This window comes from Empidonax traillii, unplaced genomic scaffold (assembly GCF_003031625.1).
Source record: "Empidonax traillii isolate 1590-97213 ecotype Southwest subspecies unplaced genomic scaffold, ASM303162v1 scaffold27:size3997909, whole genome shotgun sequence".
NCBI lineage: Eukaryota > Metazoa > Chordata > Aves > Passeriformes > Tyrannidae > Empidonax > Empidonax traillii.
In genome coordinates this window covers 1,776,143-1,800,655 of record NW_020955220.1, presented here as the reverse complement: position 1 = coordinate 1,800,655, position 24,513 = coordinate 1,776,143, and the positions used below count along the sequence as shown (strand labels likewise).

Sequence of the window (24,513 nt, the reverse complement as noted above, 5' to 3'; positions counted from 1 at the left end):
CTTTTCTTTGCTTTTTGGCACTCTGGGGGCCGGCAGGAGCCTGTACAGTGAGTGGTAAGTGCATCCTTCCACTTAGTCGTTGCTCGTCTGTCTGTCTTGGCTTTGCTTTCCTTTGTAACTGATCTGCTGCCACTGGCTGGGTGTGTGCTGAGGGGCCCTAACAGTGCTTTGGGGCACGCCTGTGAGGAGGGGGGGCTGTGTGGTATCATTGCAGCAGAGCCAGTGGGTGGGCTACACAGGTAGGAGTACAGGGGACGAGGCATGGGGAGGTTTTGCTCAGGAGACAGGTTTTGGGACACCTCAGCCCCAAGGAGCCAGGAGAGCCCTGCAGTGACGGAGCACAGTTGGGTGGTGGGACAGAGTCTGACATAGCTCTGGCAAGTGTGAGGTTGTGCCTATGTACAATTTCACGGTGGCTGTGGTGATGGAGAGGATCCTGGCTGGGAAGGATCACCTGGTATGAAAGAGAACTGGAAAGCTGGAGTTGATCTGACAGCACCAGGAGTTCAGGAATGCAGTGAGTTTGGACACGGGGGTGGCATGACTTAGGGAGTACAGTGGATTTAGAAACAGTGTTCTGGCTCTGGTTGGCTTGGTTTGAGGAGGCAGAATTTGTGTGGCAGAGCTGGACTGACACTTTGTACATCTCCTGTGTCCTGACTTCCCAGGGGCTGCACAAACTACATTAACCTGGGCTCCTTCCTCATCAAGCCAGTGCAAAGGGTGATGCGGTACCCACTGCTGCTGATGGAGCTGCTGAGTGCCACTCCCGAGGCTCATCCTGATAAGGCACCGCTCACAGCCGCTGTTCTTGCAGTCAAAGAAATCAACGTCAACATCAATGAATACAAGCGCCGGAAGGACCTGGGTGAGAAGCTGGGCAGAGAGAGACAGGAGTGGGTGTGTTGAGATTGGCATCTGCTGGCCCCTGAGCCTTAGCTGGCAGACACAGTCATGGCAGCTGACCTTTAACGTCCCTTCCAACCCAACCCATTCTATAATGATACATGGGATACATGGCACTACAGAGGCTTGGGGAGGGGGAGAGCCAGCAAGGTGATTGTTAATGAGGCACTGTAAGGCATGAGTGTTGTGCTGACGAGGGTTTTGATTTCTGTATCAATCTCTTTAGTGCTAAAGTACAGGAAGGGGGATGAGGATAGCCTCATGGAGAAAATCTCCAAGCTCAACTTCCACTCTATCATCAAGAAATCTAACCGTGTGAGCAGCCACCTCAAGCATCTCACAGGCTTTGCACCTCAGGTAATGTACATTGTAGACTTACCTGCAGTGCTTCTCCAGTGGTATCTGCTGTTCCTCCACCCCCTTCCCCAAAGTGTAACTCTGATCAAGAGCAACAAGACAGTGTGAGCTTAGGGTCTGAACCACCCATCCCTGCTGTTCAGCTTGTGGGCAAGAGGCCCCACATCTTGCACTCTGGAAGGTGCTGGAGTCATGCATTGAAACACTTTCTCTCGCAGCTGAAGGATGAAGCCTTTGAAGAGATGGAGAAAAATTTCCGGATGCAGGAGCGGCTGATCAAGTCCTTCATCCGGGACCTTTCCCTCTACCTGCAGCATGTCCGGGTGAGTCAGTCTGGGTGTGATGCCAAACCTGTGGGGCTTGCTCGTCACTGCCCCTCCTGTCTGCATGGTGTGTACCTGCAGTGCCTCTGGCCAGTGCTTTTGGCCTCAGCCCTGCTGGGCAGGTGGTCTCTGAGGGTCTGGGTTGCCCTGGGAGGCCTCTTCTGGGCAGCAGGCGTGGTTGAGCTGACTCTGTCTCCCTCGTGCAGGAGTCTGCTTGTATGAAGGCACTGGCAGCAGGGAGCATGTGGGACTTGTGCACAGAGAAGGCGAGTGGGGACTTGGACCAGTTCCAGAAAGTGAATCGTCTCATCAGTGACCAACTCTTCTCCACCTTTGTGAGTGAGGCTGTGCTCTCATGTGCTGGAGGTATCCCTCAGGATCCCTCCCTGAGGGTTTGCTGCAGAAGGGCAGCCTCTGAGAAGCTGCAGGGAGGGTAACTTGGGAGAGGTGTGAGCACTAGTGCTTAGTTCTGAGAGCTTTGATACCTGGGAATTTATGGATATGCCTGTTAGATAAACATTTGGTAAGCTCTACCTGAAATGCTACAGCTGTTTATGTGAGTGTTTTGGGTACTTTCCATGGTGTTACCTATGCTGGCACAGTTATGTAAGGTTATAGAATAATTCCTCTTGGAAGGGACCTCTGGAGCTTTTGTGGGTACCACTAGGAAGACAGTCCCTATACTGTCCTAGGGAGGACATTTTCCTGCGTGCTAGAAAATGAGCTGCTAGCGTTCACTGCACAGTGGGAGAGAGCAGCTTGTCTCACCTTCTCTCTGCGTCTCTGCCCACCAGAAAGAGCGGACAGAGCGGCTGGTGAGCTCACCCCTGAACCAGCTGCTGAGCATGTTTGCGGGGCCCCACAAGCTGGTGCAGAAACGGTTCGACAAGCTCCTCGACTTCCACAACTACACGGAGAGAGCAGAAAAGTTGAAGGACAAGCGAACCTTGGAGGAGCTGCAGTCAGCCCGCAACAACTACGAGGCCCTCAATGCCCAGCTGCTGGATGAGCTGCCCAAGTTCCTGCGCTTCGCCAAGGAGCTGTTTGCCAGCTGCGTGCGGGGCTACGCCGAGGCACACTGCGACTTTGTGCGCCTGGCCCTGGAGGAGCTGAGACCTCTGCTGTCGGTGAGTTACTGGAGTGCAGACAGTGCTCTGGGCTCAGTGCAACACTAAACTCTGTGCAGAGCTTGTCACTAAGACCACAAGTGACTTGTGGAGGGCTCCTGTGGGATGCTGTCAGGACAGGGATTGTGGGGTCATGATGCAATTGTGCGTAGATGTGATGAAGGTTCTGGTTGCTCTTAGACCGGTGGCAGAAGAGCATTTGCGTAGGAGAATCTCAGGTCATGAGTTTGAGGACCACTCAGAGCTGAGTCCAGGCAGGACTGCAAATCTGGGTCCCATGCAAGTCACAGGCAGGATGCAGAACTGTTGTCATGGTCTTTGCTGTAGCTCTTGGCCTCTTTTCCCAGCAGCTGTCACCTAACAGGATATCCAACTCTGCTCTGGTTCCAGTTGCTAAAGGTGTCTGGCAGGGAGGGGAACCTCATTGCCATCTTCCAGGATGAGCACAGTCGAGTCCTCCAGCAGCTCCAGGCCTTCACCTTCTTCCCAGAGTCCCAGGCAGCTCCCAAGAAGACTTTTGAAAGGAAGAGCATGGAGCGGCAATCTGCCCGGCGGCAGCCCCTTGTCGGCTTGGTGAGTTCCCTCTGCCCGATGTCAGGGCTTGCAGAGCCCGGGACAGCCACTCACACCTGCCTTGTTCCTCTGCAGCCTACCCACCTCCTGCAGTCAGATGATGTCCGAGCTGCCCTCCTGGCCCGCTATCCCCCAGAGAGTCTCTTCCAGGCAGAGCGCAATTTCAATGCTGCCCAGGACCTGGATGTCTCACTGCTGGAAGGAGACATTGTGGGTGTCATCAAGAAGAAGGACCCCATGGGCAGCCAGAATCGCTGGCTGATAGACAATGGGGGTAGGTGGCTTCTCCCTGCCCTTGCCTGTGGGGAGCCCCTTCCTTGGGTTGTCCTGTGTCCCAGTCTGAGCTCTCTTTCTTTGCCTCTGCAGTGACGAAAGGCTTTGTGTACAGCTCCTTTCTGAAGCCCTACAACCCACGCCGCAGTCAGTCAGACGTCTCTGTGGGCAGCCACTCTTCCAACGAGTCGGAGCATAGCAACTCCTCTCCCCACAGCAATGCCATGCTGACCTTCAGCCCCAGTGGGGCAGCCGTCACCTTCACTCAGAAACCCCTGCTGGACTCTGCCTCCCCAGCAGACACATACCAGCCTGGGCAGCCCCCACTGGAGATGGACTCCTCCTCTCTACCCCAGCTTGGCTGTGGTGACAGGACAGCCCCACTGGAGGCTGGAACAGTGATGTCTCAGTGCCGCTACAGCCGCCCGGAGCTGGGGTGCAGCCCCAGCTCTCGCAATGGGCACCCCACCAAAGCGCATCTCAGGCCCACGCCCTCAGGGGAGGACAGAGACTCTGGATTGGAGAGCAGTGAGTCAGAGGGCAACCAGGTGAGTTGTCAGCCACTCTGGGGAGATTGGGCATCCTGAGGGCTGATCCCCTTGCTTGACTGCGGACTGAGTCATCCTCCCTGCGAGTGACCAGGGAGAGGTGAGAGGTGAAGTATAAGATCTTTTCTCCCAGCAGCAGAGGTGCAGAGACAGAGAACCAGGCTGCGCATGGGGGTGGGCAGGTGGAGGCCTGGCCAGGATGGGGCTGGGGCTGGCGCTGTTTGGTGAGGACAAAAGCCCACACATCCTTTGCAGTGCAACAGCAAGGCTGTGGTGTGACCATCCAAGTGACACTCTCCCTCTGTCTGGCAGGTCTATTATGCTCTCTACACCTTCAAAGGCCGAAACACTAATGAGCTGAGTGTATCAGCTAACCAGAGACTCAAGATCCTGCAGTTTGAGGACATCACAGGCAATCAGGAGTGGTGGCTGGCCGAGGCACACGGGAAGCAGGGCTATGTGCCCTCGAGTTACATCCGGAAGACGGAGTACACATGAGACGGCAGGCAGGAGCCTGCACCCCATGCCTTGTTCCTGCCAGGACTGCTGGGGGTCTTGGGGAGGCAGGCCAGCCCTGCAGCCCCCAATACTTGCTCCAGGACTGTCCGCCTCACAGCTGTGCAGTGCTATTGGGCCCCAACACAGTGGCTGCTGCCTCCCCTTCAGGGGAGGAAGAATAGTGAGCTGGCCAGGTAGGCAGGACAGGCAGCTTGTGTGAGAGCAGGGGTGAGTTCAGCTGTGCTGTTTGAGCCTCCTGTGTCCAGCTGGGGGCAGGGGAGCAAGGCTTGGGGCTGTGGCCTGCCTGGGAGGGTAAGGCTCGACTAAAGCTGAGGAGGTGCTGTGGGTTTAAATTGTAGAAGGCTAATGCCAAGTTTCTGGAGACTGTGCTTAGTGAAGTAGTATAAAAGCAGCCCAGACCTTGCCAACATGCTCTCTGTGCCTTCTCAGGATCGCTAGCAGGAGCTGGGTCTTGCCTGTCGGTGCAGGACCCAGGGTGGGACATCTACACAGTGCCTGGGGAAGCAGCTCTGAGGTTTGCTGTGAGTAGCTGAGCTCCAAGGGTGGGATGGGCCTGGCCTCTGAAATTCCTGCAACAAAGCCCCCAGCTGGTGCCTTATCCCTGTGCTTGGCCTCTCCAAGCTCTGCTGCTACCAGCAGCCATCTCATCTCAGGTGACCCAGAAGTCCAGAACACCATCTTCCCTTGTCAGTGCAGGATCTCCCATGCCCAAGACCCATCTTTGCACTGACAAGCCCACCTGGCAACTCTGGGCTGGGGCAGGGCAGAAGGCAAAGCACAAATTGTCCTCCAGTTTGATTTTTTGGGGGCTCTGATCAGAATTGCCTTACCTGTGTCTTCTTGCAGGGCACTGGAGACAGTGCTGACATTCTGGAAGGGCAGGACCATCCCTGGAAGGGATGTGTTGCCTTTGCTGGGTTGGTGTGTGATATCTGCTGCTGCCATGCCCAGAAGGGAAGAAGCTCCCTTCATGGGGCAGTGTTTGTATCCCCTGTACTGCTGCTCTGTAAATAAAGATTTGCCCTTGTGTATAGAAGGTGCCTGTGCAAATGTTGGAAGAGCTGGGAGGAGTGCCTGGCCCGTGCTGCAGTGGGGCCAAAGCCCACAGACTTCATACAGACCCTGCAGGGCCAGGAAATTTCCCTTTCAGTGGGGTCCAGCATGCTTCTGCCGTGGTGTTTGTGCCAGCTCCAGCTCAGGCACTGGCAAACCCCCACAGGAACGTTCTTCGTTAAGATTAAGTGACTGCACTGCCCTCTTCCCCTACAGGGTAGCACTGAGGTCAGCACTACAGCTCCCGACTTTGGTGTCCGGGAACAAAGAGTTTGTCAAGAGTAACCACCATAGTTTGTGTGTGCATGGCTGTAGCACAGACACGTGCCTGCACCTCTTCAGCTTATCTCCACCACAGTCAGGTTTGCAGTCTGGAGCCACAGTCCAAAATCTGCCCCACTGCTGGTTACAAATAGCCTCAGGGAGGGGCTCGTTATTTATTTGCACTACAGTGGAAGGGATCATAGCCACAGGGAAGGCTGGCGGACCCTGGTTTTGCCACATAGTGTTTATGCCTGGGTATAGCTGTGCCACTCAGTTTGGACTGCCTACCCCTCCGTGTAACCTTTGTTGGCAGCTTCCTCGAAGCACTAGCCAGGTTTAAGGCTAAACCAAGGCTTATTTGATGTCAGCCTTTAAGTTGAAACAGTTAAAAAAGTAAATAAATTATAGCATCCATTCTTAGATTAAACAGTCATTTAATTCCATAGTGCTAAAGCATCTCCAAGGTAGGTTCACCGCACATGGTGAAGTACAAAAAGTAAGACCACCACAAACAGGGGTCATGATTTCCCTGCATGGCAGATAGCTTTTCCCCTCTGTAGAATAAATTAAGCAGCTCCAGACCCTTGTGTGCACAGCAGGCAGGGCGTGGTAGCAATGTTAACAGCTCAGAGTCCAGATGCTCTGTCTCTGGACAACCAGAGAAGCCACCCTCTCTGCTTCCCAGCTGCAGAAAGGCGAATTCCTGGGCAGCTTGGCTGCGGGGAGACGCTGACGCCAGCTCAGTGAGCACCAGCAGGAGGGAGCTGCCCGCACACACCCGGACACTGCAGCAGTCCCCCTACAGGGCGGTACTTTCAGTATTGGTGATGCCGGCATCCTTTGCCATCGCGGAGAAGATGCCCTGCTTCTGGAGCAGCTCCTCAGGGCTGTCGAATTCCACAATCTGCCCAGCTTGCAGCACCATCACCCTGGCAGAGGGGAACAAGAAGGCCTGAGCTCCCAGGATCCGAGTGACAGCACTGATGGCATCAGTGGTGCACCCCCCCTGACCCTCACCCCTGCAGCCACGTTTATGGTTCACCTCTCAGCAGTGGTGAGGGCCCAGCCCTCCTCCCTGTGCTAACAGGGTGACTCACGTAAGGTGTCAACAGCGAGTGCCTCTATGGTCTGTTGCTGTAAAGAACGATCCCAAAAAATGTTTCTCCCACAAAGGCATAACTACTGCATGGCCAATCTTCCTATCCTCCTCTTCTAGAATGAGTGTATATTACTGCTCCAGGCACTACATCCACCCCTGCCCCTCTGGCTGTATCCTTGCTTCTGCTGCTGGCCACCTCCTGCCCCATCCTAGCAGTCCAGATTCCCATTCCTCTTGCCCCATGGTACTGTCCCATGGTACCTGTTGCTGTCCATGATGGTGTGGAGGCGGTGGGCGATAGTAAGGACAGTGCAGTCAGCAAATTCGCTCCGGATTGTTGTCTGGATTAGGTGGTCAGTTTCCAGATCTACGGCTGCTGTTGCTTCATCCAGGATGAGGATCTTGGCTTTGCGGAGAAGGGCCCGGGCCAGGCACACCAGCTGCCTCTGCCCAACACTGGGATGAGATGGAGAACATGAGTTACTAAACAGACATTATCAGAGCTTCTGCAAGCCTAATGGCACACACTGCCCTGACCCAACACTGTGCCTGGCATTCCCCCTGCATCTGCCACCCTGAGCACCACATCTCTCAGCATCTTTCTCTCTGGGCCCTCATAGAAGGGTTGGCTCACTCTGGCTTCCTAAAAGCTCTGGCTTCTGGACCCTTTTCTCCCACCTTCTTATCCCAGAAGCTTCTGTGCCCTCATTTCTGGACAGCCACTCTGCTGGAGGCTGCTGTTCCAGGCTGGTCCCTAGGAGCAAGAGAAGGGAGGGGAGCTGGGCCTGCTCACCTCAGGTTCTCCCCTCCCTCGCTCACGGGGTGCAGCAGTCCCTCGGGACGGTCTTGCACGTATGTCTTCAGGTGAGCCAGCTCAAGGGCCTTCCAGACCTCCTCGTCTGAGTACTGGTCAAAGGGGTCCAGGTTCATCCGCAGGGTTCCAGTAAAGAGCACAGGGTCCTGCCAGGGACAGCACTGTGTTCAGCCACACCACAGCCATTCAGCAGGGGCAATGGGTCCAGGCCCCCAGATGTGGCCACATCCTTCCCATGCCACTGCCTGCAGTTGGGCAGGGGAGGTGATGACAGCATGCTCACAGGCCTTTATAGTCCCCACAGCACCCAGGGATGCACTGAGGGCAATGCATAGCCCAGGAAACAGCCTGCAGGAGCCAGGCAGCAGTGGGATATGGAAAGGTGGGGATCAGCTCACCTGGGGGATGATGGTGAGGTTCTTGCGCAGGTCATGGAGGCCAATCGTTGCTATGTCCACCTCATCGATGATGATCTTCCCTCCAGCAGCCTCCAGCACCCGGAAGAGGCAGTTGGTGAGGGAGGATTTTCCAGCCCCGGTCCGGCCCACAACCCCAACCTGTGGAAGCAGCTTTTTAAACCAGCTGACAGAGCTGAAGAAAAGAGGGCAGATGCTTTCCATCTTGGTCTGGTGGGACTTCCCACCCTCACCATCTCCCAGACTGTCCCTTTCCTGCAGCTTGAGTCCCCAGGAGCCACATCCCATCACAATCCCTCCCCAGCGCACAGACTGAAGCCAAGAGGAACAACACAAGCTTTAACACAGTGTGACTGTAAAGAGTGTAATGAGGGCAGAGGTACCTTCTCAGTGCTCCCAATATTGCAGGTGATCCCCTGAAGAACCAGGTCCAGTTCAGGTCTGTAACGAACTTTGTAGTCATTGAACTGGATCTCGCCTTTGCTGGGCCAGCCACGTGGTGGACGCTTTCCTGTCACCCACGGAGCCTGGGGGAGGGCACAGGAGCATTAGGTGGGGACTTGCACTCTGAGAACACCACGTTGTGCAGCAGGTGCTTTCCTGGACCCTGGTTTCCTCACCTCATTCTTCACCTTCATGTACTCGTGTATCCGCTCCACAGCCACGATGTTTGTCTCCAACTCCGAAGATGTCCTCACCAGCCAGTTCAATGTCTGGGTCACCTGCATGGCAGAATCAGAAGATGCAGAGCTCAGTGGGACCCAGGAACAACCACCTCCCACCTCAGCTCAGGGATTCAGCCTGGACACAAGTGTCCCTGGTCTGGGAACTCCAGTCCCCAGCCACAGCCCACCATCTCTAGCTCTTCAAAAACTTTGCTGCAGCATCTCTGATCCACAGCAGGACTGTACTCCTCCCCGTGGAATCCAGTATCCACTCACACTGGGATGTCTGCTTCCTTGGCTCTATAGCCGCTACCTAGGTGATGTGACACCCCAGATAATCCCCTCTTCATGAATTAGAGATGGAGGCAGGGCAGCATCCTGCAGCCAGCTCAGAGCTCCCAGGGACAGCCCTGTCCTGGTATAAGAAAACATCTTCATTGACTCACATTGAGAGCAGAGGAGACAGAAAGACCCACGATGCCACCCTCCAAAGTGCCTTTTGAAATCACTGCTAGAAGTGCAGAGAAGAAGACCACCAGGCTCCCAACGAACTCCAGACGGATGGCCAGCCACCTGTTCCAGGAGAGAACAGCTGAAGGGCAGTGGGAGAGGCAGAGAGGTATCTGCCTGTGCCCAGCAGAGCCCACCAGTAAGAGCAGAACTCTACCAGTATCCCTCATATCCAGCCCAGCGCTGTACACATGGTACACATCACAGGTCATCTGTGGCCTGCAAGCAGGTTCATTTTACGCCAGTCCATGTCTCACACATAACCTCCTCTGATGGTAATGCCGTGTATCAGAGGAGCCCCAACTGTGCAACTCTCACACACCCAAAGCACCTACCAGTAAGACATCAACACCAAAGAGTGCCCACATCACGCTCCCACCTGGCCTGGAACATCAGCCTCTTCCCAGAACCTACCAAGAGCATCCCAGTCCTTGACTGCACAGCTCACCCTGCCTAGGCTCTGGACACTCTGTAGGGTCCACATTCTGGCTTTCAAATGTCTCATTCCCTGAGATGGGACCTCTATCCTAAACTTCCCTAGTTCCTACACAGACCCTCAATGCTGAGATCAAGAGGGAGAAATGCAGCATCTCAGGGACCTCTCTCAGAACCCAGAAGCCCCTGGAAAGAGGTGCTGCAGGCTGTTCTGTGGCATAAGGGGTAAAACTCACCTATTTGAGATTATCCAGGAATAAACACTTTTCTGATTGATGTCCATGATGGCCTCATTATGCTGCAGGAAGCGTTCTTGGTGTCCATAGGCCCGGATCACAGAAAGGCCTGATACTGTCTCACCAAAGTGGGAGTAGATGGGAGACCTGGTGACAGAGTCCAGACGCCTTAGCTGGCGTGATGTGGAGACGTAGAAGCGCTGAAATGAGGAACACAGCTTGGTTACCAACACAAAGACCAGCAGCCACAAATATACTGCTCTCAGGAGGGAAGAAGCTTCGCTCAAGCCACAGTTACTCACCAGCACAAAATAGTAGAAGATGCTCAAGGGAATGATAACGAGAGCGAAGTATGGAGTGGCCAGGCAGATCATGACCAATGTGCTAATGATGCCCATGAAACAGGAGAGCCAGCTGCGGAAGGACATGGGAATGGTCTCATCTACTGTGAAAATGTCCTGCAGCGTATGAAAGAGCATAGAGAAGCAGTCAGTGACCACAGAGAGAGGGAGAAGCCCAAAGACCCCACACATACAGGGTTCCTACCCACTCGTATGGTAACACAGTGCCAGACACTTGTAAAAATAATGGATGACCCTGAATTGGTGTTACGGTTACAGCCTCATTTAGGGCCACAGCTCTTAGCTTGGGAAGAGTTGATTTAACAGAAAAACTTCTTATAATATTCCCCTGTTGCACAGACCAGCTTTAGGAACTGCATCTTCATCTGGACCCAGCATACAGGAGCAGGAATTGAGACAGAAAGAGGGACAGGACTAACTGCAGATCCATGCAGACAGGAGCACACAAGTCTCCAATTGGCCCTCATCCATCTCCTAGCCAGGCATCACATACTTTCTTATTTCAGAGTAAACCCAGCAGGCCTGAGGCTTGATTTCAAGAGAAATTTTATTCCCAAAAATCAAGAGATGGCACCAAAGGAAGAAGTACAGCAGCAGCACATTTGAAATTACCTGTCTGTATTTTCCTCCTTTTCATCTTCTCTTTGTTTTATGAGCTTCACTTACATAGAAAAGACTATATTTTTCTGAAAGTCCATAACCAGAAGGACATCTCACTGTGGGACATGAGCTCTAGGCTCCTATCTCCCTTGGTGATCCACGATGGACCCTCTTCAGTTTCTCCACATCCTTCTTGACCAGGTGACCCCAAAAGAGGACACAGTATCCAGTTGTGACCTCCTTAGCACTGAGTAGAGGAGATAACTTCCTATGATTTGCTGGACACTGCCTTTGAAGTATAGCCCAGGATGTGGTTTGCCTCTCAGTCAGCCTTGTATCCACCATGCCCTTCTGGTCCCTTCCTGGCCCTTATCTGGGCTCAGTTGAGCTGTGCTTGACAGCAGCAGGGTTATGTCACTACCCAATGCTCTCCAGACCTGCTGGAGCAAACACCTTCTCCATGCTGGGGCTGTTCTCTTACCTTGGCAAACCTATTCACAATGCGGCCAGTTGGGGTCGTGTCAAAGAAGCTCATGGGCACACGCAGGATGTTGCTGAGCAGCTGCTGATGCATAACCCGAGAGGCTCGCACGGCGGCCCGAGCAGACAGCATGGTGGCAAAGAGCAGGAAGAGAGCTGCAAGGACAGCACAGCAAGGGTCACACCAGCTCACCAGGCACCCTTTGGCTTAACAGAGTAACAACGCAGCTCCAAGCCAGCAGCTCTGCAGTGAGCCACTAGGATAATCCTGCATCCCACCTTCCTTGGATGCCCCAGTAACTGCATGCCACCCCAGGGCAGGAAAGCTAACCCTTTTGGAAAGCCTTGGGCCCTAGCACTATGTCCAAACTGATTAAGGACAGTGATCTTCAACCTAAGGAGGCAACACAGACTTCCTGGGGCAATTTATGCTGGCTTGGGACTGGTATCTGCCCCCAGTTCAGCCGGGAGCTGGAAGAAAGGCAGCAGCAGGCAAATGAAGACAATGCTGGGTCCCCTGCTCCTTGCAGCACTGCTGGCTGCAGGCCTTGCAAGTCATATATCCCTTCTGGACCACACAGCTCAGGTGAGTGGGGCCCCTGTCCTCCTACACCCACCTTGTGACACCCCGAGTGCCCCAAAGACACTGATCCGCAGGTCTCGCTGCTCCGTGGGATAGGTCTGGTTCAGGTAGTGCTGGGCATCCTCTGTCCAGGCACTGAGCCACAGGTTGGTCCCCACGTAGGCAACGTACTGACCAACGTAGCCCATGGCAATCCAGAAGGAATAGCACAAGCCAATAGCACGCAGGTACCGCAGGTACATGGAGAACTTTACCTGTGGACCAGTTTAGCCCATTACCACTGCTCAGCAAACCTCAGCCAAATAACACCCAGCACAGACTTGGGACTCCCACCTTGCTGCCCAAGTGCTCTCTCCACCACCTTGCCCATCAGTCCCAGGCAGCTCTGTCCCCTTTGTGTCTCATGGCTGCAGTGGGGCTACACCAGCTCACACCAGCTTCTCTGAGCCACAGTCAGGGTCTGGTAGCACTGAGCCAGGGCAGAACAGTGCTTCATCTTCCATCCTCCTTACCTTGCCGGTTTCCACAGTTTCTTTCTCAATCAGTTGCTGTCCCTTCACCTTCTTTGGGGGCTCCTCCTGGGCCTTCTTCCAGGAACTGGTGCTCTTTTTACTAAGGCTGCAGGGAGGTGATAGGCATGAATTATCGTGGGATGTTGGATTGGTACTAGTCTCCTGGGTCCATCCCTATGCTGCATTGGATCTCCAGTGCTGGACCCCATTAGAAAATAATGTCCCAGCTGGGACAGCTTTGAATGAGCCTTGTGGAAGCACTAGGCATTTACAGCCATGAAATCATAACCCTCATCCCCAAAACCAGAACCAGCCAGCAGTGTGAGTTCCAGGGAAGACCACAGAGGGTAAGGAGTAAGGCTGTGACACATTAATGTAAGTAATGTGAGTAAATGCCCCTGACCCAGACCAGCTTGTAGGAACAGGTAGGGAGACTCCCAACAGGAACTTCCTGGGAAGACCCCAGACCCGTGTCTCTGAGGGAGCAGTGCATGGGGCCAGGAAGAGAGCTGAGAACTCAGGGCACAACCCACCTGCGACTCAATTGTCTCCGATGGATGCTGGCCTCTCGCTTCAGGGTCATAGTCACCACATCTTCAGAGCCCTCCTCCACGAAAGGCTCAAGATCGTCATCACTCTGTTCTTCAACCCCAGCTAAGCCAACAGCTACAAGAACAGGGATGAGGGAAGGTAGGATCAGGCACTGAGGAGAGAACAGATCAGATACACCACACCTCTGCTGCCCTCAGCTCCACCCCTTATCCCAGGCCTGGGCTATGTCCTACCACCACTTATCACACCTTCTCCGACCCTACTGCAAGCCCAGTACAGCAGGAGGAGAAAGAAATCCACTGTGCTGGAGGGAGAAGTGACAGGGGACATAGGGCTAAAGGCCTGCGTGAAGGCAGTCTCTGCTGCTCACTACCACTGGTGTGACCTCAAGCAGAGGTTTGTGCTAGTTTAGTAGGTGTGAGAGGTAGTAGGTCATATCAATCCAGTTCAGGAGCAGGTAGAGATGGGTCCTGTCAGGGTGGTCTGGAAACAGCCAGGCTGCAGCTGGACAACTGTGCTGAGCCCGGGCAGGGTGGGCATCCACCTGACCTGATACCACTCCTCCCCATGGCACTGGGAGACATGATAAAGATTAATGTTATCCAGCGGCATGTTTAGAACAAACCATAGGACCTTTCTCACCTCAGCATCACTAAAATACAGAGCCTGTTGCCACATAAGATTTTTGGGACACATATACATAAATGAACTAAAAAGGGAGTAAAAAAATTCAGATAGATCCTTTGCTGGCTGCTCAACATAATGCCTGGATGCAAATCTTAGGCAGGAAGTCCTTGTGCTGCTGATTGCCAGAAGCTGGGAAGGATTCATAGCAGCCACCATTCATGCCTGGACTGGATAGAGCCAGGTCAGACTGACAGATCAGATCTTCATATCCACAAGATCCATGCACAGCCCCTCTAACTGCCACAGCCCCATTGTGTTCCCGGTACCTGTGGTATTTTTCTCTGAAACATCCTCCTCCTGGTTGCCATACAAGTTCAGGAATTGGGCAAAGGCCCCCTTGTTTGCCAGTAGGTTGCTGTAGGAGCCCTGCTCAGTCACTGCTCCTGCTGCCAGCACCACGATGTTGTCGACCTGGGGCAGGAAGCTGATACTGTGCGTCACCAAGATCCGGGTCTGCAACAAAGCGGTTGCAGGGTAGTGGATCATCAGAACACTCCTTGCCCCCCAGTCATGGGCCTGCAGGCTCTCCGTTCTCTATCTGGGGACTTCTCTACTTATCAGTGCAGACACAGAGCACCCATGAGGACTCTCCTGCCAGCTGCAGCCCCAAGTAAAAGCCACAGGATCCTTTTCTGTCCCAAGCAGGCAGCCTCAGTCTTCCCTGAATCATCAGCACTGTGCTAGTGCCATTCCTGCCTGGCTGTGTGGTGGGTAGGGGGGCATGTGCGCTCACCTTCTTTTGCAGCAGCCCTTTTGGCCCCAGCACATGCTCGAAGAGGTATTTGCCGACGTGAGCATCCACGGCAGACAGCGGGTCATCCAGCACATAGATGTCTGCGTTGCTGTACACTGCCCGGGCCAGGCTCACTCGCTGCTTCTGGCCCCCGCTCAGGTTGATACCCTGGAAAGGAAGAACCTCTCTGGGCATGGGGCTTGGCATAGGGCTACAGCTCTGTTCTCTGCTGCAGGTGCTATGGAAAATCCATAGCCCCCAGGGCTACTACCTTCTCTCCAATCTCTGTCTGGTCACCTGCAGGCAGCAATTTCAGGTCTGGAAGGAGGGCGCAGGCCTTAAGGACCTGCTGATACCGGGCTTCATCCAGTTCTGACCCAAAAAGGATGTTGTCTTTCAGGGTGGCATTCTGGATCCAGGCCTGCTGGGGGACGTAGGCCAGGGAGCCCTGGAAGGAGAAACACAAGAACAGCTACCTTGTCAGATCATCAGCCTAAGCACTGCCACCTCCTGCAGCCTGTCCTTGCCCTGAGCCACCACTCTGGGACAGTCCTGCCCTGCTGCTTCCCCACTGAGCTCACAGGTAGCCCCAAAGCCCCCTGCATCAGCTGTCTCTTCTCACCTGGATGTTGATGTGTCCCTTGATATTCTCCATCTCCCCAAGCATGGCTGACACCAATGAAGATTTGCCTGAGCCCACAGCTCCCACCACGGCCACCAGACTCCCAGGTGCAACGTCCAGGGTCACACTGCAAAGACATGAGGGCTGAGGAAGCAGCACTGCCAGGTCGCCCACGGCTCCTGAGTGGGACCAGCACAGAGCAATGTCTCTAGGACATTCATGTCTAGCAGTACTGTGAGAAGTGATTGCCTTCCCAAATTAACAACACAGAAAGGCTCATGGTCCCCAGTCATCTACCCCCAGTATGGTGCAGAGCACTTACTCTCTTATCGCAGGACTGCTGTCCTGCTCCCAGGAAAAGGTGGCCTCCGAGAAACGCACAGCGCTGCCTGTCAGCAGAGAGAGGGTCCTCAGGACTGGGAAAGCCCAGGGCTGGGACAGCCTGTGACTCACAGGGAATAATGTGGAGGTTCACCTGCCTGGAATGGTGTTGTGGTAGATAGCTGAGGTGTCCAGGTCTTCTCCACTCAGGTAGCGCTCCAGCCTCGCAGTCGACACATTGGTCTGCCATGGTAGAAAAAGGATGAGGATGGCACATGGGCATGGGGTGCAGCTGGGTGGGCTGGCAGGAGCCCCATAAGCAGAGCACCACATCACACAGTCCCCATCCAACCTCTGAGCCCCAAACCTGTATGTAAGTCCTGTCCCACCCCCCTGCCAGAAGAGTCCTGTGCACTAACCCCTGGGTGTCCATCACACACCTGAGTCCCATGTTCTGACTTGGGCAGAGGTATCATAGGATCCCTCTGCACCCCCTGCCCTAAGTGAGGGCTGACCTGCACTAGTGCAGATAGGACCAAGGGCAGCATGGCCATGGGGAAACGCAGGACATTGAAAAGGGAGATGGCAGTAAAGGCCTTCTGTGCATCCAGGATATTGTTCTCATCCACCAGGACATAGACGGCAAAACTGGCCAAGGAGACCTAGGAGAGAGAGCAGGAAAAAACACCATCAGTGTGGTTGTGTGTCCAGACCCCCATGTTACCCTTAGGCCTCAGCAGTGCTTTTCTGCTGGGGATCTATTCCCCTCCTGCTACCCCCTTCTCCTTTGGGCCCCATCTCACCACCCCGATGGGACTCCCTTCCAGCACAGCTCTCCTGCCAGCAGCCAGGACCATACTCTGCATCCCAGGCAGACGAAGGGATGCCAGCCCCTTCATTGCTGCAGGAGCACTCCCTATGAGGTTCCCAATAATTCCCATTCCCTTGGGATGGGAAAGCCTCAGCTCAGAGGAAGGTGCAGCTGGGCTGTTGTCACTCACCAGGAAGGGGGCACACGTGAATACAAAAATAGAGACAGACTGCAGGTAACTGAAGTTCAGCAAGTTCTTCAGCTCATGTGCCCGTATGTCATTAATTCGCTTTTCAAATGAGGGCTCCCAGGCAAAAAGCTTCAGGATCTGCAGGATGAGCAGGGTGAGCAGATGCTGGTTTCACAGGAAAGCCCACCCCCATACTCAGCTCACTGGTGGCCAGCACCTCCATCACCAGCTCCTGGCATGCTCAGAAGCCTCTTTGGCCATTGCATCTTCCCTCTCCTGTCCTACCCCATGGCTTTTAGCATTCCCCCACTTCCACACTGCCACTCCCTCAGTTTCAGCTTACAGGTGAGCAGTGGGCTCACTACCAAGAAACACCCAGAAGACCCTCTCTTGGCTCCCAAGTCTTGGTCCAGGAACCCAGAGCTCCTCCCCACCCAACTTTTCAAGAGGTAAAGAAGCCAAGGAAATTGCAGAGACTGAAGCTTTGACAACCCAGACGGGGGGCCCCAAGCTAGACTATAACACTGGTGCTGTAGGGTTATACAGGTACTCTCCAGGTACGATGCATCAAGAAAAGGGTGCAGCACCCGCCTGGGGAGTCTCCAGTCCACTGCTCACCTTGATTCCATTGAGGATTTCAGTAATTATTTTCATCCGTTCATCCTTGTTCTTCATGTTTCTCACCTACAAACAGAAGAACCACATGTCATCAAACCCATACAGCAGCTCACCCTTGGAAACACATCTGGGCTGCCACAGGAAAGGGAAGGACAGGTTCCTGAACCCATAAAAGTCATCCCACCAAGCTGGACCTTGGCTCCCCTGTGGCTCTGGACAACCTGGGGAAAAACAAAACCCTGCTGTGAGGTAGAAGCCAAAGCTTTAGCTTACAGTTGGTAATATCTCATTTTCAGTCCTCAAGGCTGCCCCTAATCTTGTTCAAGTTCAACTGTGATGGTAAAACAGACCCGTCCCCTCCTCATAGCAACAGATCACCCCTGGCCCAAGTGATATCAACTTCCCAGGCTGGGAAAGATCCATAGCATAACAGAAAAGGGTAGGGAACTGTGGAAAATGAGGGAAGAAAGCAACAGTGGGCCTCAGGGGTGGGAGACTAGGAAGGATCTTGCACCCACCTGAATGGTTTTGGCCTTGGAAACCAGGAACCCATTTATGGGGATGAGCAGTATCATGACTGCAAGGCCAGCCAAGACAGAGGGGCCCAGCTCTCCCCAGAGGAAGACAATGGACAGGATAATTTGCAGGGGACATGACCACAGCTGGTGAATAAAGTTGGCCAAGTCCATGAACCTCTGGGCATCAGCTGACATCAGATTCACAGTCTCTCCCACTGTGGACTCCTTGCGGGTAGCACCGGACATGGTGAGTGACTGGAAAGAGAAAACATAGTCACCCCAAGTCAGTCTGGGAGCAGCCTAGCTCCCAGCAGCATGGCACAGAGCAGGCAATTAGCAGGCCAGGCTGAAACTGCTCCTGGGTCTGCTCCTGGCACCTCTCTGCTGGCCACAGGCACTCTCCTCACTGCCTGCCTACCAGGAGCCACTGGATGTTAGATAAAAAGAAACACATCCTCGTGCAGGAATCCTTGTGCCAATTGCCCTAGGTGTTGCACTGCTCTGAAAAGAAATCTGCCTCAGCCCCTGGTAGCTCTCAAACACGTGGCTGCAGCACCCAGGTCCCAAGCAGAACTAAGACCCACAGTGCCCCCAGTGCTGGGTGGGCATCCCACAAGCCAAGTTTTTCCTGTGCCTTCCTAAGAAGTAAAGTGCATACAGCCCAGTCACCCCAGGTTTCTGGGGCAGGCAATGAATGATTATATCCATAGCCCAGCTCAGAGGAAGCCAACAGGGATGATGACAGGACCATACAAACCTTCTTGTAAATGGCAGCGATGAGGCTGGCACGCACATTTATGCCAAGCTGAAAGCACAAGGTGAAGTGCTGCTGCAGGCAGAGGGACTGGATCACTGCTGTCAGGAAGAGCAGGATGGCATATAAATAGCCTTTCCAGGCAAAAGAATCCTCATCCGACACAAAGGCAATCAGCAGCCTGCAGGGTAAAGAAGCCCATGAGACCCTCACTCTACTGGGACAGATCTGAGCAGGATGCTCCAAATGAATGCAGGGAGAGCATCCTCATGAGAGTGGTGATTGAGACCCTGCCCTAGAGAGCTGGCTCAATGCTCAGCAAGCTGGGGACCCTTGATCTGCTGGACATCCCTGTTCTGCCAAGGACACTGCATTTCACACACAACAGTGGGTCAGTAATGTCGGATCATCCACAGAGACTGTGCTGCTCTGCAAAATGAACTGGAGAGGCCCTGCTGGGCTGAGCCCAACTGACTCATGAAGGGCCCCAGAGAGGAGCCAGAACTGTCTCCAGGGAGGGAGTAACAGGGAATGCAAGGAGCGAGGAGGAAGCTATTACCTGTAAAAGCTGGCAGCCAGCCCAGATCAATTCTTCATTAAACTATAACCCAACATATTCTCCCACCTTTGGTGAAAGCATAAAATGTCCTGAGGGTCTGGGGCTGGGAGAGGTAGACATATAGAGATGGTGGGCCTGGATACAGTGCACAGAGGGAGGTGGTGGGGCTGGGTGCAAAGTCAGAACAGAATATGAACAGGGACAGAGAGAAAAGACTCACTTGAGCAGCTGGGGGCTGACAAACACAAGTGCATCATGCACCACCTTGAATGCCACTGCTAGCATGAGGTTCTGCCGGTAGGTCTTGCCCAGGGATTTTACCAACCAACCCCTGGCGTAATCCCTGTGAGGGCCAGAGTCCTCTTTGTCTCCCTTCTTCTTCTTCTTCTTCGGCTGCTTCTCCTCCTGGAGGAAAGCCCACACAGAAGTGAAGCAGTTGGCTGTGCAGGCTTCCTGCACCTGGAAGGATGCTTCCAGAGTAGCATCACAGACACAGACCCTAGATCAGGTATCCTGAATAAAACCTTTGCTTTACCTCCTGTCACCTTCTCTCTCACTGATCTCTGCTCATGTCATACACACCCAGGACTAACACATCTCTTACATGCCAAAGACAACTGTTGCAAAACTCAAACCACCCTGACCCTCTCAGGCCAAAAATCAGGCACCCCAGGAAGAACCTGAGGCCAGGCATGATCATGGAGCGATGTTCAGTCTGACTTCTTTGCTGGGAGATACTTGGGGTAGGGAAAGACAGAAATAAGGAAGCTGCTTGTACTGCAGACTTGAGGGTGGTTCCTGTCCTTCTCTCCTGTCCTCTACAGGGCAGAAGGATGTAGACTTTCTTGGTCTTTCAAAACACGGGTATCTGCCAAGGACAGGGAACACCCTGTCATGGATTCCCCCATCCTTGTCCATAGCCCTGCAGAATCAAAGAGGGGCTGCAGGGAGGTAGGGTGACCCTGTTCCCTGAGGCTAGACCTGGATGTCTCAGTGCCATACAAGACCAAGAGTAGAAATAGATTTACCAGCACCAGGATGTCTTGGCTCTGGGCCTTGGTCATGTTTCCATGGTCTGGGTCAACTTTCTGTCGTCTTTTCTTGCGTTTCCGTTTCTCCAGTTCTGCTTGGGCCTTCTGCATGTCAGTCTTCATGTTCTTCTCAAAAGCAGTGGAAAGTGCCTGTGTCCTGTCTTTATCTTTCAATTCCCAGATATCCTCTATCTCCAAAGGCTTGCGATAGCCCTTGACAACAATGCTGTAGGGCAGAGAAATCTCTCAGCAAGTTTCCTGCATGACACTTGTTGGAGAGTCCTTGCTGAAAATGAAAGGACTTCACACCCAGCCTGGCACTGGCTCAGGCTGCACAGACTGAATTCAGTGTGGTGCCTCTCATTACTAACTCCAAACAGCCTGTGCTGCAGGCTACCCCAAAGAGCGCTGGGCCAGCCCTGAAGCACTCTTGCATTTTTCCAGCCCAGCCTCCCACGGAGCCCTGCTCACCTGCTGTACCATTCAAAGGTGATGGAGCTCAGGAAGGAGGCTGTCACCTCTGGGTTCTATGGTACAAAGCAAAGTAGGTACCAACATCACTGATGTTGAAAGGTGGTGTTGACTAGAGTTGATTCAGCACCCCCAGCCATTAAAGAGCCCCAGAAGTTTCCAACTGTGGCAGATCCCACCCCAGGAACCCCATCTCATAGCCAGCAGCAGCCCCCTTTGGATACAGATGCAGATGTCCCAGGCTGCAGGCTGCAGCTCTTGCTGTGCCATTTGCTGAAGCCCTCAGGTCTTCCCTCCCCAAGGGGCCTGGAGCATGGAGCTCCAGGTTCCATAGCCTACATGGAGCTTGCCCTGCCCAACACAATGCATGGGATGTGGTGCCCCAAGCCCAATCCCACATGGTCCTCTCACCTTCTTCCTCATTTCCTTTGTTTCTGGGGCAACATCTGAGAAGCCTGAGACAAATAAGAGGAGCAGCTGGAGCCCATAGGAGATGAAGAAGAGGATAAACCCTGGCAGGTCAGAGATTGGTTCCTGCAGGGATGGAAAGCCCAGGGTTATTGCCAGGGGTTGTCTCAAGGACAAGATCCATCCCCAGGACACTGAACATGGCTGAGCACAATGGGGCAGTACAAAACTTGCTATGCAGCCTGGATCAGCTTCCTTTTGCCACTTCTCCTTGACCTCCTCTCCTAAGTCTGTAAGCAGAGAAATTGGTCCTGGATACCTTATACCTCTCCAAAGAGATAGGACAAATTCAAAGAGCAATTCCTTCTCAGGTATTTTCTGGTTCCACAAGGTTGCCAGGGCAGCTGGGATCTCTGTGATACCACAGAGAGCTTGTCAAGAGACAAGTATAAAAGACTTTCCTTGGGGACAGAACACGACCATAGGAAAAGCACAGAGCTTCCTGTGAAATCCAACCTGCAGGGCTCTCCGGACAAGTGACTGGAATGGCAGAATCCCACAGAGCAGGGACAGTATCCAGAAGCAGAAAAGTACGCCCGAGTCTCTGCGCAAGCAGAAGCGTCGTGCCTCGTGGATCAGCAGGACCAGGAGCTGGGGGAAGGAAGACCAGTTAGAGGTTCAGGTAGAGCTGCAGGACTAGGTCTGGACTGTAAAAGTGCCTTTGAAGCATGTGCCCTGGGGTGCCAGCACTCGTGAAATGCTGGGATTCACTGCCTTGAATACACTGAGCTCCCAGTGCCTGAGCTCACTGCCAACTCTACATAAGCTTCAGAGTTAATTGCATACGGGAAAGGCTTATTTCAGGAAGACATAAGATCAGGTCTGAAGGTACCCTGACATTACAGCAAGGCACTATTTCTCTTTTTAGCTCTTCCCACTCCAGATTCTCAGACATGCCCAGCTGTAAGGGGTCACACCCTCTCTCCTGCATATTGCCTCCAGAACTGGAACTAAACCCACGTCACATGCCAGCAGTGCAGAGTCCCCTCTACAGGCCCTTGCCTTATCACGCCACATGGACTCTGCATGTGAAATGAAATGACAAGACAAAACATGAAGGATAGCAAATGGGGGTGTTACTTTTGAAGTGCAAAAGTAACATTTCCTGAGCATTTTGGCTTTGTTAAGACTGTTAGAATACACCATGTCTCACACAAGATATCTGTAACTTCTGTGCACGTATTCCATCCAGCTAATAGACCCCATGTCCTCAGTTTTCTCCTCTACCTGGCCATCCCGTGGTACTTCTTCTGACTCTCTGTAGAAAAGGGAGCAGCAACCCATGGGAAGCTGTGAGACATGAGAGCAGCAAGCCATGGTCTGATGTGCACAATATGCAATCAGTCCTGTGAAACCCACAGTGCTGCTAACAAGGCTTGTATCAGAGACAGCTCAGCTACATACACAGGCACAGAACCTATCCCAGTTTTAAGGATAAAAGCAGGGAACACTGTACAACCAGACACCTGTGCTCAATGAGTAGCCCTTATGCCCCACTCACACATGTTCAGGGCTAGTCCCTGTCCAAATTCCAGGCTACACTTCCCTCGTGGACACAGTTTCCTACTGATCTCTCTGCCAGGGAAGTTTTCTGCTGCTTGGCCCGTGGTCTCACACGGTGTCTCTTTGGTGACACACAGCACATTTATCAGCTGATCCCTTACCCAGGTGGCGATGTACAGGCTGGGGTTCGTGTACTTGACAGCTGGCACGGTGTCCTGCTCCGTGTCCCCTACAAATGCCAGGGCCAACTCCGCCACTGCCGTCACCACCAGCAAAGCAGCCAGCATCTGTGAGGAGAGGGGCAGCCTTGAGGGGAGACCCAGCTCATTGAGAAAACTGGGAACCACTGGAAGACAACGCGGTTTGGCACAAAAGCACTGTGTTCCATGCACTGTTACACGCTTTTCAACCCAAACCTGGCCTGGGAGAGCTTTCATCGCCGTGAAGCTGCTACAGTTCCACAGGAGCACTACCACCATTTTAAGTTTGGAGGATAATGGACCACAAGAGAGGCTCCAGTACATACTCTGCCCTCCCTCCCAGTGCATTCCATCCCTGTTGTCCCCTCTGTCCCAGATATGTGCATCATCTTAGACTCCTGTCTAAGATGTCTGTTCCAGATGATGCCCTATCCCACTGCTCCTTCTCTCCTACATTTCTCATCTCTCCATCCCATACCTGACTGCAGCACAGAGGTTTTCCACTCACACCACCTCCATTCCAGGCTGCCTCAGCCTGTCATCTGTGCCCCCCTCAGTGCCACTCTACCTGTTTGATGATGTAGAGTTTGGTCACAGATGATTTCTTGGCTCTGGACTTGCACATGGGCAAGAGCTGCCATGGAGCCAAAATCCAGAAGAAGCCAAGGGGAACCCAGACCAGCACAGTCTGCTGGAAGCACACAGGCAGGTCGGCATCTGGACGAGCAAGATAAGAATCATTCTGGGGGCAGCAAGAACAGAAAACAAAGTTACTTGGGATGGATTGACTCTCACCTGGCTCACAGCACAAGAGCCAGCACTCCTTTAGGTCCTGCCCACCCCCACTGTAGCCCTCCTGACACCCACCCTCCTGGCTGAGCATTTCAGCACTCAGCCAAAGTCTGACGTGATGTCCCTCTCCCCATCTATCTGCCTGAACCTGGGATGGGCTCCCTTGCTGGAGCCAAGCCAGCTGAAGTAGCTGGACCCAAATCATTCCCCAAGAGGTCTATGCAAAGTGTACTGTGTTTCCAGCTGGGCCAAAACGGGCCTAGGCTCACTTAGGGAGCTGTCATTGCCTCGACATCCTGTGAATACCATGCAGGCATCGCACAGCTCTCAGTGCTGTGGCAGTCCTGGATAAATATGAGAACCTCTGCCGATACTGGGTTCCACTGGCAAGATAAGGTGTGAGCCTTGTGATCTGCTGCTCTCCCTGTCCACTGAGTGCCCTACCCCGAGAACAGGCAATGGGGATGATGCCGCCACTCACCCAGAAGACAGAGCCGCAGAACTCCTCCAGGGCCGCTGACATGGCTCAGGGGAGAAGAGACGGCAGCTCCTTTCCCTCGGCAGCTCCTTCCCCTCGCTCTGCCTGAGTCCTGGGTGGATGCTTGGGATAAAAGTCCCCCCACGCCCTCAGGTAGCGTTGGGACAAAATCCCTGATGACACACAGTTATTTATTAACTTGGTGCTATTGCAAAACACCACAAACCAAAGCTGTGACCAAAAGGGCTTGGGAAACCACATGGGCTCAGGGGAAGGGAGGAGAGGAAGATGCAAAAAAGAGATCAAAGGGGAGATACAGGGAAGCCAGAGAGTCATTGCAGGACACCATAGCCACCGTTCAGAAACCACCAGCCTTCATCGGTGTACACCAACACAGATAAGCTCATATGGACCCACTAAAGACACTGTTTTTTTGCAACAGATCTCTCCTGCCAGAACAAGCCTGCTGAATGGTGACAAAAAGTCCAGCAAGAGTTGGTCCCACAGAAGCCACAAGAAACAGTGTGCCACCAAGCAAGGAGGCCCATGA

At 53.5% G+C, this 24,513-nt stretch overlaps 2 protein-coding genes across 6 annotated transcripts in view; one reads left to right on the top strand and one right to left on the bottom strand.

Moving 5' to 3' along the window:
* DNMBP (dynamin binding protein) overlaps nt 1-5,657 on the top strand; it is a 33,637-nt gene extending 27,980 nt beyond the window's left edge. For all 5 annotated transcript variants that reach the window (XM_027908722.1, XM_027908709.1, XM_027908714.1 and 2 more), the window contains 10 exons: nt 37-54; nt 669-868; nt 1,133-1,263; nt 1,482-1,586; nt 1,793-1,921; nt 2,381-2,713; nt 3,104-3,286; nt 3,362-3,560; nt 3,653-4,107; nt 4,420-5,657. In XM_027908722.1, the coding sequence (XP_027764523.1) occupies nt 37-54; nt 669-868; nt 1,133-1,263; nt 1,482-1,586; nt 1,793-1,921; nt 2,381-2,713; nt 3,104-3,286; nt 3,362-3,560; nt 3,653-4,107; nt 4,420-4,605 (1,939 nt within the window). In that variant the 3' untranslated portion in view covers nt 4,606-5,657. The remainder of the gene's footprint in view (nt 1-36; nt 55-668; nt 869-1,132; nt 1,264-1,481; nt 1,587-1,792; nt 1,922-2,380; nt 2,714-3,103; nt 3,287-3,361; nt 3,561-3,652; nt 4,108-4,419) is intronic.
* Nucleotides 5,658-6,360: 703 nt separating this feature from the next.
* ABCC2 (ATP binding cassette subfamily C member 2) lies at nt 6,361-24,119 on the bottom strand. Its single transcript, XM_027908703.1, has 32 exons — nt 23,967-24,119; nt 23,262-23,435; nt 22,655-22,780; nt 21,447-21,581; nt 20,934-21,056; nt 20,523-20,578; nt 20,049-20,277; nt 19,241-19,425; nt 18,465-18,642; nt 17,708-17,962; nt 17,190-17,255; nt 16,572-16,709; nt 16,086-16,232; nt 15,725-15,813; nt 15,572-15,634; nt 15,250-15,376; nt 14,899-15,075; nt 14,628-14,795; nt 14,161-14,347; nt 13,189-13,321; nt 12,656-12,761; nt 12,178-12,397; nt 11,562-11,716; nt 10,421-10,576; nt 10,119-10,318; nt 9,384-9,510; nt 8,893-8,994; nt 8,656-8,799; nt 8,255-8,413; nt 7,836-8,002; nt 7,304-7,498; nt 6,361-6,872 (listed from the first exon to the last, which is right to left on the bottom strand). The coding sequence occupies exons 1-32, from the start codon at nt 24,006-24,008 to the stop codon at nt 6,743-6,745; spliced, it is 4,659 nt and encodes a 1,552-aa protein (XP_027764504.1). The 5' UTR covers nt 24,009-24,119; the 3' UTR covers nt 6,361-6,742.
* Between the last annotated feature and the right edge of the window lie 394 nt (nt 24,120-24,513).

Excerpts from the sequence above, each read along its gene's own strand:
- ABCC2 (XM_027908703.1), bottom strand. The coding sequence starts at position 24,008 with ATGTCAGCGGCCCTGGAGGAGTTCTGCGGCTCTGTCTTCTGG. Across the intron at positions 20,579-20,933 it reads CAAAGGAAATGAGGAAGAAG|AACCCAGAGGTGACAGCCTC; the intron begins GTGAGAGGACCA and ends TTTGTACCATAG. Across the intron at positions 12,398-12,655 it reads AAACTGTGGAAACCGGCAAG|GTAAAGTTCTCCATGTACCT; the intron begins GTAAGGAGGATG and ends ACTGGTCCACAG.